This window comes from Bos taurus, chromosome 25 (assembly GCF_002263795.3).
Source record: "Bos taurus isolate L1 Dominette 01449 registration number 42190680 breed Hereford chromosome 25, ARS-UCD2.0, whole genome shotgun sequence".
In the NCBI taxonomy this organism is placed as follows: Eukaryota; Metazoa; Chordata; class Mammalia; order Artiodactyla; family Bovidae; genus Bos; species Bos taurus.
The window spans coordinates 21824077-21839953 of NC_037352.1; the positions used below are offsets into that span (position 1 = coordinate 21824077).

The following is a 15877-nucleotide window of genomic DNA, read 5'->3' on the forward strand; positions in this document are numbered from 1 at the left end:
TCCTCTGTCGTCCCCTTCTCCTCCTGCCCTCAATCCCTCCCAGCATCAGGGTCTTTTCCAATGAGTCAACTCTTCGCATGAGGTGGCCAAAGTGCTGGAGTTTCAGCTTTAGCATCATTCCTTCCAAAGAACACCCAGGACTGATCTCCTTTAGAATGGACTGGTTGGATCTCTTTGCAGTCCAAGGGACTCTCAAGAGTCTTCTCCAACACCACAGTTCAAAAGCATCATTTCTTCGGCTCTCAGCTTTCTTCACAGTCCAACTCTCACATCCATACATGACTACTGGAAAAACCATGGCCTTGACTAGACAGACCTTTGTTGGCAAAGTAATGTCTCTGCTCTTTAATATGCTATCTAGGTTGGTCATAACTTTCCTTCCAAGGAGTAAGTGTCTTTTAATTTCACGGCTTCAGTCACCATCTGCAGTGATTTTGGAGCCCAGAAAAATAAAGTCTGACACTATTTCCACTGTTTCCCCATCTATTTCCCATGAAGTGATGGGACCGGATGCCATGATCTTTGTTTTCTGAATGTTGAGCTTTAAGCCAACTTTTTCACTCTCCTCTTTCACTTTCATCATGAGGCTTTTTAATTCCTCTTCACTTTCTGCCATAAGGGTGGTGTTGTCAGCGTATCTGAGGTTATTGATATTTCTCCTGGCAGTCTTGATTCCAGCTTGTGCTTCTTCCAGCCCAGCATTTCTCATGATGTACTCTGCATATAAGTTATTTCAGATATTTGATAATGCAGTAGGGCTTCCTTGGTGGCTCAGTGGTTAAAAAAAAAAAAAAATCTGCCTGCCAAGCAGGAGACTCGGGTTTGATCCCTGGGCTGGAAGATGCTCTGGAGAAGGAAATGGCAACCCACTCCAGTATTCTTGCTTGGGAAATCCCCTGGGCAGAGGAGCTTGGCAGGCTACAGTCTATGGGGTCGCAGAAATGTTGGACTTGACCTAGAGACTAAACAACAAGAATAATGCCTACAATACATGACACACAGGTCCAGCCATCTTAAGCCACATGAATGATGGCCCCCGGATGGGTCCCAGCATCACCTCCATTTCACAGATGAGGGCATTGAAGCCATACATAATAGCTCGTACATTTCAGGGCCAGGATTGGAAGCCAGGCAGCCAGGCTCCAAGGGGCTTTACACTTCATCACTACACGGTGAGGTCTTCTGAGTGCATGTTCCCCGATTCCCACCTCTTCTGACTCGCCTGGGGCGGAACTGCCAGCAGCCAGCCTGTCTCTGGGCTCTAGCGGGGGCCCAGTCACATCCCTCACCTGCTCCGTAAAATATCACCCCTGCTGCATCCCTCCACTTTCCACCCCTGCTCCCTGCATCCCTCCACTTTCCACCCCCACTCCCTGGAGTGGACCTGACTCCCATCTGAGCATCTGCCATCATGTGGGCCAGTGAATACTCTGCTTCATTCCAGCCTCACAAAGAATTGTGTGGTGAAAGGATTTATCTGACATCCCACCTTGAAAAAGAAAGGATTGAAGATCTGGGACATGGAGGGTAGTTTGCCCTCGACACAGCACTGCTGAACCCAGAACCCAAGTGTTTTCTAATAGATTATATTGAGTTGCTACCAAAATGGCCCTAACAGACAAAAACAATAAAAAGCGGCAGCTGGCGTTAGTGTTCAGTGAGTGTCATACTGTGTACTCAACACTCTACAGATAACCTCTCATTTTATCCTCCGACACCACCCTGGGTGAGCCCTGGAACTGCCCCCAGTGTTGAGATAAGGATGCTGGTATTCTGAGAAGTAACTTGAGCAATGCCATGTGGGAGCAGGGGAATGGCAATCCCAGTTGTCATCCACAGTGCCCTCATCTGTGAAAAGGGGATGGGAGGCTGGGATCTGCTCTGTAAGACTCTAGAACCCTCAACCTCGAAGCCTTGCTAGCTTGCTTCTGTCTTACGTCCAGATTCCTTTTTCTAGCTTATAAATTGTCTTCACTGTCATGATCATGTCTGATTTTAACAAAGACACCATAAGCACATACTACTGTTCACGCTTCCTCAAAGGAAGCCAACCCTCAGAAATTTGCAATGGCTCAGGTTACACCGTAAGTGACATTAGTTTCCATGGTGGCTCAGATGGTAAAGAATCTGCCTGCAATGCAGACGACCTGGGTTTGACCCCTGGGTCGGGAAGATCCCCTGGAGAAGGGAATGCAACCCACTCTAGTATTCTTCCGTAGACAGAGGAGCCTGGGCTTCCATCCATGGGGTCACAGAGAGTCGGACATGACTGAGTGACTAACACTTTGATTTTTGACACTATCGGTAAGTGGCAGGTGACCTAATGCCCCTTCAGGTGTTCATTTCACTAGGAAAGCATCACCCACTTGTCTCACAAGGATATTATGATGATTGGAAAGACTTTATGGTCCGAGTGATTTTCAGATTTAGGGAGCCGTGCATAAAGATGAGACAGAGGACTATTAGCCCAGCTCAGGTGAGCAGGAAAGCCCAGGAAAGTGGTTGTCATCACCTTCTGGAATTACATCTCCCCTGATCCCAGATTGGTGCTCTGGAGGTGGAGCCTGAGCTGGAGTAGACAATATCCCTAAAGCCAGCAGCCCTGGAAGTCAGATCATTACTGCCAGTCTGCAGACAGTACTAATGCTTATTGATTCTGTCAACAAGTATTTATTTGTTGACATAAATGTGTCAGGACCCAGCTGCACCACTGGGAGGATGCATCCATGAACAGAAGAGATAAAAGTCCCCCATTCCTTTGGAATTTACATCTGAGTGGGGGAGACAGATAATAAACAATAATAACAAAAAATAAGGGGGCAAGAGATGATGGATGAAGACAGAGATGCTATTTTTGATTGGATGATCAGGGGCGGTGTTTCTGATAAGGATGACATTTGAGCAGAGACCAGAGCAAATGAGGGAGCTAGGCATGTGGATATCTCAGGGCAAAGTGTTCTAGACAGCAGGAAGAATGAGTGTAAACGCCCCAGGCAGGGACATGCTTGGCGTGTTTGAGGAGCAGCGACCAGGCCAGTGTAGCCTGAATGGAGTGTCATTTTGTATCTTGTGACCCAGAATTCCTTTATGAATCAGCTACCTTAAAAAAAAAATGACAGATCTAGTATAGCATGCTGCAGACTTGATATGTTTTTCTTGCTACAGACTTAGAATTTGGAAGATAAAAGCTTCTTAATAAAAGAAAAAGAATCTTGATGCTGGTCAGAATAGATAAAAGGGAAAAAGACTCCCCACCAATGTATGAAACAGTTTTTGTCATCCTTAAAATGATGCAAATTTAATTTCAAAAAACTTGTTTAGAAAAGCAAAGTTACATCAGAAGTATTCTTAGACAACTGGATTTTTTAAATCCTTGAAAAATATGCATGGCTCAATTTAACAGAAGATGTAAGATATCAAATTCTATTTAAGAGATTGTTCTAAATGTGTTAAAATTGGATTTGCACATGGAAAAGAATCAGAGATATAGACAAATCAAAACATTTATTTGATTTAGGGAGGTGCCTGTGGGTAATTGTCTTCATTTTGAATTTATATTATTTCAGGAGAGTCTGTGATAAAATACCTTAAAAGTGTTGAATGTACCACAAGGTGGCAAAAGTTAATACTGAAATTGTTGTTCACTCGCTAAGTCATGTCCGAATCTTTGCAATCCCATGGACTATAGCGTGCCAGGCTTCCCTATCCTTCACCATCTTCTGGAGCTTGCTCAAACTCTTGTCCATTGAGTTAGCGATGCCATCCCACCATCTCATCCTCTGTCTTCCCCTTCTCCTCCTGCCTTCAGTCTTTCCCAGTACCAGGGTCTTTTCCAGTGAGTTGGCTCTTTGGATCAGGTGGCCACAGTGTTGGAGCTTCAGCTTCAGCATTAACACACAGATGCAAAAGCCATCAGAAGGGGGTTGAATTTTCAGTGAATTGCTCATTAGAGGAACTGGTCTTAGGAGAATGGGGTTTAGGCCAATTTTTCTAGAAGTACAAAGGGATAAGTAGGAGCTTCTCAGTCAAATAAATCTAGGTCTGAGATTCCTGGCTGTGTGACCTCCAGGAATTCACTTAACAGATCTGAATATTGGTTTCATCATCTTTAAAGTGACGTAAGAAGTGAAGATTAAAAGAGATGATATACAAAGTGCAGAACAAATAATAAATGAGGCTACCCCTTTGAGCTGTGCTGTAGGGGCACCTGGCTGCCTAGGCACAAAAGGATTGCGTTTTCCTCCAGCCTTTTTGCAGTGTTTCCCAGGGACAGTTGTCAGCCCGGCACATTCATGCAATTTCCCAACTGCCAGTGGGCACAGGCAGTTGAGTCTCCTTAGCAAAACATCTATTTTAAATGTTTTCTTTTCAATTGAACATATGCACTTCTTTTTTTTTTTTTTAAATAGAATTAGATTTCATGAGTCATTGAAGGACAGAAGTTACTTCCTCCCCAAATTTGCTGTCGTGGCCCAGCAAGAACTCAGTTGCAAGGCATGCTGGGAGGGACGTCAACCCAGAATGCAAAAAGGGACAGGGAAGGGGATGAGAATGATTCCGCTTGTAGAGCTGGCCCCCGGTGACATGTCCATTGAGCACGGAGAGTGTCTAAGGGGTCCTTGTAATTTGGGGTCAAGTTTGGGTTGGCACCGGTATCCAAGGATATGGTTAAATGTAAGGGTGTTGCCGTAGGAAGCTCTTGGCAGTAGTCTCTATGGTTGAGTTGCAGGAAATAGAATACCCTTCTTTCAAATTAGCTGTTAAAAAAGAAAATATTGGAAAGAAACGACCGAAAGGCAGAACCTGAGCCTCATGAAGATCTAGAACTTCAAGGCTTTCTAGACTAAATCTGTTTCTTTCTCCGCGCTTTCTTTGTTTTTCCCTGATCATGGTAACATGGCTTCCATAGCCCCTGTTTGCCTATCCGCCAAATTCCCACATTCCAATTCAAACTCAGGAAAGAGAATCTGATTGGTTCAGCATAGGTCAGTTGCTTTATTCCTAGTCCAATCACCTAGTAATTGACTACTAGTTCAGTAGGAAACTTTAAGAAGGAGTTGTATCTACAGGGAAGGAATAGTTGGTGCTCTTGTCAGGTGGGAGACAGCATCTTGAGGCCAAGGAGATCAATTGGGTTGGAGCAGGACATAGCCTGCTGCTAACAGTACAAATAGGGTGTTCAGTGTCTCCAAAGAGAGGAAACCGGAGAGATAGGTGTCTGGGCCTTAGGCAGCTAAAGCCATCTAAGAATCTTGAGTGCAGGAAAGGATCCAGGAATACAACCCAGGCATACAGAGCTGGGGTGGGTAGGAATGGACACAGCCTGCTTCTCTACCCTCTTGATGGTGACCTTTGTGTATTCATTCAGTAATCAAAGGTCCATAGAATTCCAAGGAAGAAGAGAGATGGCCCTAGCCCCAGTCCATGGGGTCACAAAGAGTCGGACACAACTGAGCGACTGAACTGAACTTGAGAACTTTGCTTTCTATGTGGAAGGGCAAAGCTTAGAAAGCTGAAAATACAGTTAGAGGAGCATCAGATTGCATGATTATGATAGTGATTCTTAGGCTACAGAATACAGAGGAAATAAGGTGTCACACCCTCATATGAATGAGGCTCCACCAGTTTGCATGGACTCCGTGTGCATCATCTGTTACATCTTTGCAAACTGTTTGGAGGAGAAGCTGTTCCTGTCCCTTCAAGGAGGCAGAGGAAGTTTAAGTAACTAATGTAAGATGTCAGAGTAAGCAGGATCTCTAGGACTTGCACTCAAAACAAGCTCATGCCACAGCTAGAGCCCTTAACTGCACAGCTTCTTGAGAGAAACAGATGGATCTCTACAGTAAGAGAACAGTTTACAGGCAAGATTGATTCACTGACCAGCTTTGGAAAATCACTCCAGATCATTAAATAGATTAACACTTACTGCAACTCGCCTTAGAGAGGGTACATGCTTAGAGTTGCTCACGTTGCTGACTTTCTCTGTCCGGGGTACCTTATGAAAAGTGTCAGGTGTCCTCCTGGCAGTTACATGGGCCTCATGTCACATCCCACTTTCAGCTGACTTAGAGGAACAGTGATTATCTCTTTAAATGCCCTGCCCTTTCCATGACCCCCCTGGTGAACTCTGCACATGCAGTCCAACCATGATTTTATTTTTTATTTGGCTGCCCTGGGTGTGAGTTATGGCATGTGGTATCTAGTTTCCCCACCAGGCCCCCTGCATTGGGAGCGTGGAGTCTTAATCGCGGGACCACCGGGGAAGTCCCTCGTCATCATCCTCATACTCACACGCCAAATTTGAGAAATGCTACCCAACCATTTTGCACGCTGCAGTGACAGACAGATATTTAATTTATTTACTGATTGAACATGAGAGGTCATGGGGAAAGGAAATTTAAAATTAACTGGAGTCGTTTCACGCTTCAGGGACAAGGGCAGTGTGTAAATGAAGAATCACCACAATAACGAGGACAATTAGGGAGGAACACTTTGAAAGTTGAGCAGACTGGCTAGTTTGAGGGGAAAGATGGTGAGCTTGCCTTTCGGAGCCTTTAATTGGAGTTGACGGTGGAACACCCACGTAGAAACGTCCTGTAGCCAGCTGGAGCTGACTGGAGCTCAGGAGAAAGGGAGAGGGTAGAAACCGAAGTCAAGATTCATCAGCCTAGAGCAGTGAGAGTTGATGTTTTGAGCTGTGACAAGTCCTCTTTGGAAAACAGAGCAAGTAGCAGGAGCCAAGCTGGACTTGGAGTCCAGACTCAGTACATACTTTCTAATGTCCACGTAGGAGAGGCCAGCAGATAGGTCCTGATCCAAACCTACTGCACGTGACTAGGAGAAAGATCTTTAAAACTTTGGAATAATTTTATAGAAACAGTAGGAGAACAAAGTCAAATATTAGGGCATTATTGGGGGGGGTGCGGGGCGGTGGGGGGGTGGAATGGGCTTCCCAGGTGGCTCAGATGGTAAAGAATCTGCCTAAAATGTAGGATACCCAGGTTCAATCCCTGAGTTGGGCAGATCCCCTGAAGAAGGGAATGGCTACCAATTCTGGGTTTTTTGCCTGGAGGATTCCCTGGACAGAGGAGCCTGGTGGGCTTCAGCCCATTGGATCACACAACTGTGCAAACTATCTATGGGGGGGAAATAATTATGCTAGAATTGGAGGTGTTGGTTGAAGGCCATTTCATGAGCCGAAGTCCCCAGAGCTCGCTCTCTCTACCTGTCGTGCAGTTTCTCTGAACACATCGTACTTGAGATGATGGCTTGAGTTAGTCATGTATTTGTCTTAACCAAGATTCTGAATTCTCTGAAGGCAAGACCTGCATCTTACCAATTTTGTTCCTTTAACTCCTGATACTGTGACTTAACAAAAATAAATGTTCAGTTAAAGTTCTAAAAAGTTCACTTCCCTGCTCAGGATGGGCTCTAGGTTGCCCTTGGCAGTGTTTTCCAAAATGAATCTTCCTTGCTCTGGAGTGGGAGATGAACTTGGTGGTACAGGGACGTTTGTTTCTAAAATAAGGCATTTAAGGGATTGATGTACCAAAAGCAGACTGGTTATAGTGTAGAGTCAACAGAGTCCAGGTAGGCATTTATTTTTTTTACAGAGGAAACAGTGACTCTCCATTTGTGAATTTGATATGAAGTTTTAAAATTTTTAAGTAACTGTGTTTAAGTGAAAAAAAAAAGGTGAGTTAATGAAAAAATATTTTAAAATAAGTAACTTTTAGTAAATGAGTTAGATGATATACTCTGTAAAGATCTTAAAGTGAGAAGACTGAAGTTTGGGTGGCTGGCCCCACCCTGCCTTGCTTGACTCTCCTTTTATAACTCCATGCACTTTACTCTCCCTTGCCAGAAGTGTTGTTGATGCTGTTCGGTTGCTGAGTCATGTCTGACTCTTTGCGACCCCATAGACTGCACACCCCAGGCCTCCCTGTCCTTCACCATCTCCTGGAGTTTGCTCAGACTCATGTCCATTGAGTCAATGAGGCCATCCAACCATCTCATCCTCTGTCGCCCCCTTCTCCTTCTGCCCTCAGTCTTTCCCAGCATCAGGGTCTTTTCCAGTGCGTCGGCTCTTCACATCAGTAGCTGTAAAATCAGGGGCTTCAAGTGCTAGTAATATTTTTTTCACAGTACGCATCAAAATAAACACAGAACTATAAAGGTAAAACCATATGCATCCATAGCCCACCTAAAATTATCTCCCTCCCCATTTAGGAAACGTTGCTATTTGGAAATTTATCTGGTCTCCCCACTTGCCTGGGGAATCCTTATTGTCGGGCACCGTGGATCATTCACAGCAGCATTTCTGGCAGTAGGAGAGCCTGGCATACAGTGGGCATCATTAAGTATTTGCTCGGAAAATGAAAGGACAGCAAGATGCCAGCCGTAACGTTTAATAGCTGAAGCGCCGGTGTGCCAACACCACACTCGATACAGTTCAGAGACGACAGATCTCAGGGTGGCCCCACATACAGTTTGAAGTAGAAACAGACCACAGAACATGGCATTATCCACCCTGGAGTTCTCTCCCTGATGTTGGGATTCTAACTAATGAGTTTGGGGGGCGGGGGCAAGTTGAGTTCTTTCAAGCAGAAAGCAAGCTCCTGAAATCTCTCCCTCACTTACTTCTCTCTCTGTGGCCGATGCCATCTGCTAGTTTTAAAAATAATTTTTAAAAGCAAGTGTTTTGGTTCTCTTCAAACATGTAGCAAAGACAGATGCTATTTTTAGGCTTGTTTTCTATCAAAAAAAAAAAACCCCTAAGAACCAGGGGCTGGGTGTCGGCAGTTCTGGCTGACTGTCTCCACTCTGCCACTAACTTGTAAGTGACCTTTTTGCAAATCTCATATGCCTTGGACACTGAGAACAGAAGTGATAATTCTGTCTCTCATTAGAGATGTTGAGAGGGTGAAGTAGCGTCGGGGTGAGAAAGTCCTACGATAGTTCAAAAATAATTGATTAACCCATACCCCTCCCTTGTGGTCTGCCAGCTTTTTTGACACATGGCTGGATTTCTATATCCCCTCCCTTCTCCCCTGGACAGAGAGCTCCCAGACGGAAGAACACACCCACACATCCATGCAATGTATGGGTGAGAACCTTGCACAGGAAGCTGTATAATAAGAGGTTACAGGTTTAGAAACCAACCTGCCCAGGTTCAAATCCTGCCAGAAATGGTAGTCCTTGTCACATTGAATTGTTTAGAGAGATAAAAGAGATAAAATATATAAAGCGCTTTGTCACATAGCAAATGCTTACAAGGTGGTAGCTTTATTGAATGGCTGTTATTCTAATTATTGTACACTCAGTATACATTTGACAAATGCACATATGACTGTTATGTATAAGACAAAGTTCCGTGCACTGTAAGGAAGATTTTGTTTTTTAATGGTAGATTAAACCTTTGCTGTATGGCCATCATCATGTTGTTGTTCAGTTGCTCAATTGTGTCTGACTCTTTGTAACCCCCTAGACTGCAGCACGCCAGGTTTCCCTGTCCTTCACTACCTTCTGGAGTTTGTTCAAACTCATGTCCATTGAGTTGATGATGCTATCTGACCATCTCAACCTCTGTCACCCCCTTGTCCTCATGTTTGAATGCTTTATATATGTATCTACTCTATAGGACAGGTGAATCATGGCAGAGATAAAGCTGGAGGTTTGAGAGGTTAAGTAACAGCAGTTACACAGCCAATAAGGGATGGCGAGAGACTTGAAATCCTGTATTGATTTCATAGGGACCCTTTGCCCTCCACACCACTTCTCTACTAACTCCGCTCCTGGTCTAACAGCCCCGCACAATAGTCACTTCATGACTTTTGACAGTAAATCCGTCTTTTAAATTGGCAACCCAACCACCTCAACATATAAATAAAACCCAAACACATATTTCACAACATGACCAGTCTGGAAGCCACACACAGGATTTTTACAGTATCCTGTTGGTTACAGAAGTCAGTCCAGTTCGTAGAGGGAAGGGACAACACCAGGAAGTGAGCATCGGCAGTGAAAACCACCGGAGGCGGCGCGGCGTGGAGGCTGGCTCCCACAGCTGCCTGTTACCTGTCATACGATTGTTCACTTAGTGGTCTTCACCCTTAAAATTAGCTTTCTCTGAAATGATGGCCATTAAGTCGCAAGGCTGATGTGCTGATTGTATTTTCCAGGACAAACGAGAGTAAATTTAGCGTTATTAATTTTTTCCTAATTATTTATTTTTTTTTTTACCGTGCTGGGTCTTCACTGCTGCACGGGCTTTTCCCTGGTTGCGGTGAGTGGGGGCTGCTGTCTAGTTGCGGTGTGTGAGCTTCTCATTGCGGTGGCCTCTCTTGTTGCGGCTCCAGGGTGGTAGAGCACAGGCTCAGTAGTTGTGGCGCGTGGGCTGAGTTGCTCTGCGGCATGTGGGATCTTCATGGATCATGAATCGAACTTGTATCTCCTGCACTGGCAAGCGGATTCTTTGCCACTGAATCACCAGGGAAGCCCAGTGTTACTCTTTTTTTCTTTAATTTCAGAGACTTTTCTGGTGGTCCAGTGGCTAAGACTCTGCGCTCTTAATTTGAGGGGCCTGGGTTCGATCCCTGACTGGGGAACTAGATCCCACATGCTGCCTCTAAGAGTTTGCATGCCACAACTAACTAAAGACCAGCACAGCCAAATAAACAAAAAGATTTTTTAAAAAATGTCACGTTCTCCCTGTGTTCACTTGTGTACTTTCAATGGCACAAATGCTCCATTTGGGGACTCAAGGCACCTGCCCTGTCGTTGAGTCCTGGGGGTTTGGATCATAAATCTCAGCTATTACCTGCTCTCCATCTGGGGCCCAAGAAACTCCAGAAGGCTGACTTTGCTCTTTGCTGTCTCCTCCCAGGATCGCCTGTACTTCGTGATGGAGTATGTGAATGGTGGTGACCTCATGTACCACATCCAGCAAGTGGGCCGGTTCAAGGAGCCTCACGCCGTGTAAGTGGCGCTGTGCTTTTTCCCTTGGGATGAATGAGTGGGTGGTTAGTTCCTTTGGGTTTTTAGCCAAATAAGAATTTTAAATATCTTGGGCTTCTTCTTTAAGAGAAATGCGTGGCCGGGACAGAGGGTGTTCTGCTGAGATGGGCTACTTGTTTCTTGCTTAACACCCGCTAAGAGCTGGAAGCTTGAAAACCACAGCTATTTCTTGACCTCCACGTTTTGCCCCTGGCGCTTAAGGAAAGCCCTAAAAATTCCTTGGGGAGTGTCGTTGTAGGTTTTGAGTTTTCCTTTGCGCATATTGGTTGAGAGCTTACCATGTGCCAGGCTCAGAGATTTTAGAGACTTGCTCACAGTCACAGAGCTCGTGTGAGGCAGACCCAGAGTTCTGACCCAGATCTTCCTTGCTCACGTTCTTGCTCCATCTTAGCTGTCCTCATTCCAGGGAGATGAAAGCTCAAGCTGCATAGTGACTACACTCTGTGGCTCTTGGAGTGGGGAGACTGACTCTGGATTTTTGGAAATCTGTTTCCCCTGCTGAGTCCATTCCATCACCTTCAGCACACAAGGCAGCCAGTCTCTTTTGTCTGGAACACACATTTCATCCTGGGTCTCCCTGCGGTTGGTGAATGGGAGTGTGGCAAGTCACAGGATCAGCAGTGCTAACCTCTCCTAGGGAGGTTGTTGGGCTCCTACTGTCCCTCCAGAAAGCCCCTAGGGCTCACCCAGGGCCCCATCCTGTCCTTGCAGAGGCCTCCTGGCGCCCGTGCAGCTCAGCCTTGCCCCCTCTCCTCCCCCCTGCCCAGAACACGAGCACTGATTCTGGGCGGGTTACCATTCCCATGCTTCCAGGTCATGCCATTTGTGTGTCTTGGTACAATTCTAATGGGCTGCTTAGAAGTAAAAGGACTTCTAACATCTAATTGACCACTGACCTTTATTCCATTATCATATGAGACATTGTCAGGACACTTTACAGAGTTCCCCAAAGCCCTGCCCAACCTTTACAACTGGGCTTTCTGGTTCTCCCCAAATCTCTCTCTTAAATTTTGAAACTGAAAAGCTAACACTTCAGCCAGATGCTGTTTCCAATTCTGGCTGTGCTATTTATTAGCTGTGTAACTTGGTCAGGGTATTTCCTGTCACTAAGCCTCAGTTTCCTCATTTGAGGAACAGGGAGGTAATTGTAGCACCTCATTGCTGTTGAGTCACTCAGTTGTGTCTGACTTTTTTGTGCCCCCATGGATTGTAGCCCACCTGGCTCCTCTGTCTGTGGGATTTCCCAGGCAAGAATACTGGAGTGGGTTGCCATTTCCTTCTCCAGGGGATCTTCCCAACCCAGGGATTGAACCTGTCTCTTGCATTGGCAGGCATATTCTTTACCACAGAGCCACTACCTTATAAGGTTATTGTAAAGATTTAATCAGATAATAACCTGAAATGATACAAGGTTAATGGTAAGCCTTCAACAGATGTTAGGTATTGTCATTGAGATATTTTAACTTGTTGTCATCTGAAACAATCCTTCTCTAGCCAGTTCATCATATCCTGTGGCTTCCTCCCCACTAAAAAGTTGCTGAACCTCTGCCCACCCCATTTGGTCCTTAAAGCAGCCTCATAGCTCTCTAAACCCTGTTCATCCGTCTAGACTCCCATACTTTGTTTTATGAGCTGTGTGGTTGACCATCCATGGTGAGACATTCATGCCCTACGCCCAGTTCAATATTGTATTGAATTCTGAGAGTTGCCGGGCATATGGTGTCCTTGAATTTCTCCATTGTGGTTTTTTTTTTTTAATTTCAGATTTTACGCTGCAGAAATTGCCATCGGTCTGTTCTTCTTGCAGAGCAAGGGCATCATTTACCGGTAAGCGAACACTGCTGTACTTTCCATCTCTCGGCTCCCTCAGCTCCTCCCTTCCCTGCCTCTTTCTTTAACTGCTTTTAAAATTAGAATCCATGGTGGGGGAGGAATCCTCCAGTACTAACTTGGGCATGTGCTCTGCCAGGCAGCATCGCCCACTGCCCTGGCAAAGTTTGGGCAGCTTTGTATGATGATAGAAGATCTTGACGGACTCTGCCTCCAGAGATTGTTCAGAGCCTCATATGTGAGACCATTTGCTCCAAGAGGAGGAGGCTAACCACTGGGGACCCAGCACATCCTTCTCTTCCCCGTGGACCCCACATTTGGGGAGCAAGCAAAGACTCTTGGCTGGCAGAATGTGCTGGATCATATTATTGTGAAACAAATCTCTTTCTTTCTTTCTCTTTCCTTGTTTCTCTCCCTCACTTTCTTTCTTTCTTTTTGTGCTATGTAACTACAGTTTGGGAATGGATCTCAGAGTAGCTTGCCCTGAAAGACAGGATTAAGTTCAGGACTTGGCATTTGCCCGTTTTTGGAGGAGCAAGCGTATGATCATAGTCGGATGAGTCATCCCACTTTATATCTCATGCAAGGCAGACTGTGGAGCCTGGGGCTGCTATTTGTCAGTGAGTCCACGGTGTATAATTCTTATACCACATGGATGCAAGCATTCCAGTGCAGGCTTGGGCTGGTTTGTTACACAAGGGAGGCTGGCATGTGGCATGGGGCTTCTGAAGGATGCTTGCCCCGAGTGAGGGTCTTTTTAAAAGATCTTGAAGAGTCATCAAAGTCCATTTGATTCACTGATTTGATAAACATTTATTGAAAGCCCACCATATCATATACTGGCCTCTACTCTAGGTGGGGGGATGCATTGTGAAGAAAACAGACAAAGGCCAGCCTTTGTAGAGCTCAGATTCCAGTGGTGGAAGACAGATCCCGTAAATCATAAAAATGCTGTCTGTAGTGAGAAGTACTATGGAGGGAAGTCAAGTAGGGGAGGGGGCTGATGTGGGCTGGGTGGTGGTTCTTGCCTGACATTCCACAGAGAGCATGAGATTGGGGTCTGAAGAGTTAGGGAAGACCCTCGGAAGCCTGGTCTTCCTAAAGCAACTGAAGGACATGGAAATAAAAGGCATGAAGAGACTAGCCTGGTGATCTCAAGGCAGAAGGTGGAAGTGAGGCTGCGGGCCCTGGTGGGATGAGGGATGGAAGATGAGGGGCCTTGCCAGAATCCTGCAGAGTCCTGGGGCTTTTTTTTCACTCCTTGAGGTAGCAGGTCCTGAGTGCATCGAGTCCCCACTCTGCCTGTGTGCTCCTGATAACAGAGGAATGAAGATCAAGAAGGAGAGTGGCTTTACCTGGCACAGCCCTGATCTCAGTAAAGAAATAGAAACAGCGAGTAATCATAATAATTTCAACTGTAAATAGTGTAGTCATTCTACCCATGCTCACCCTCAATGAACATGTGTCACCATGTATGCATGAAATGGGACCCGTGAAGCCTCTGATTCCCCCAGTTTCCCCTTTGACTGTCATAGTGGGAGCATCTTGTTATACTGAATGTAATTCTGGTGTTGAAAGGTACGCATTATCTTCCGTATGACATGAAGACCCCTACATTCAAGTTGATGACTTCAGCTGGTGGTTAAACCAAAGAACAGGGGATCATGGGTAATTGTTCACTCTACACGATTTTCTCCTTACGTGCTGACATTTGAACCTGACTCCTCTATGGGATGGGCTTCCACCAGAATAGAATCAGGCACTTAAGCATTGCTGAGAAGATAAAATAAGGGACTATAAGTTTATTGGAAGAAAACTCAGTCCCAAGGAAGGGACCAGGACAGGAAATGATTTGAGTTCTTGCCAACAGGGCTGGGATTCAAGGCAAGGTTTCCAATATATTAGGGAACTAGACTGGAATCTGGGATCCATTGGTCTAGGTCATAAAATCCAAAGATTAGGATTCTAGGTGCTAGACCGTGCCTGAATGCAAAGCTTTTTCTCCTAACTGTACATTGTTCCTTTCCTCCTCCATTATATTTGTCATCCTTTTAAGCCACTCACCCTCTGAACCCCTTTCATTTGTGGGTAGGAATGGAATCCATAGCTTCCTCTAAAGATTTAACACACCAGATACTTTTGCAGCCTCCCTATAGGAAGAGCAAACACACAACTCAGGCTCTGATGCTCGTCACATTCACTGAAGACGTTGAATCGGAAGTTAGTGACCAAGAAGCAGAGCCTGTAGAATGGAGAGTGGATGTAGTCATCAGCTATGTCTAGTTTCCAGAGGTGTGAGAGGAAGTGGTTCTTAGGAATAGCGCCCCGAGTCCAGCATTAGGGCTTCATGGAACAAGGGACAATGTCTATACCCAGTGGTGACATCAGTGGCATCTTCACTGGGTCATTTCTGTGCTGGTTAGTCATTGTTCATGGCTGCATAGCCTCCAAGTCTGCTTTGCCAGCCTTTTTGGAAATTCTCAGAGCTCCCCCAATTCCTTCCTAAAAACTCCTTTTTTTGGTTGAAATAGTCAGAGTTGGTTTTTGTTGCTCACAATCAAGAACTTCGGTGGAGACAGCAATTGATAATCAAATGGAAACTGCAGAAAATTTACATGACAGAAGATAAGTGGTTTTATAAGTTCACAGAGATTGGTTTTATGGTGGCAGAGTCTTTTTAGGGGCTTCCCTGATGGCTCAGCGTGTAAAGAATCCACCTGCAGTGCAGAAGACACGGGTTCGATCTCTGGTTTGAGAAGACCCCCTGGAGGAGGGCATGGCTACCCACTCCAGTATTATTGCCTGGAGAATCCCATGGATTGAGGAGCCTGGCAGGCTACAGTCCAAAGGGTCGCAAGGAGTCATACATGACTGAGCGACTGAGCACACGCACACAAAGTCTTTTTAAATGTTATAAATGTCCTTCTTCTTCATTTGGATCTCTGGTTATTTTAACAGCTTTTAAGTAAAGAGGATGAGGACTCATAGTAGATCTGTCCTCTCTGAGGACCGTGGCTAGAGATGTCGGGCG

The 15877-nt window shown here is 45.5% G+C and overlaps 1 protein-coding gene across 3 annotated transcripts in view; it reads left to right on the forward strand.

The window, feature by feature from the left end:
- Positions 1-15877, forward strand: part of PRKCB (protein kinase C beta) — a 375621-nt gene that overhangs the window by 318760 nt on the left and 40984 nt on the right. For all 3 annotated transcript variants that reach the window (XM_005224690.5, NM_174587.1, XM_015460312.3), the window contains 2 exon segments: positions 10886-10977; positions 12781-12843. In XM_005224690.5, coding sequence (XP_005224747.1) covers positions 10886-10977; positions 12781-12843 — 155 coding nt within the window.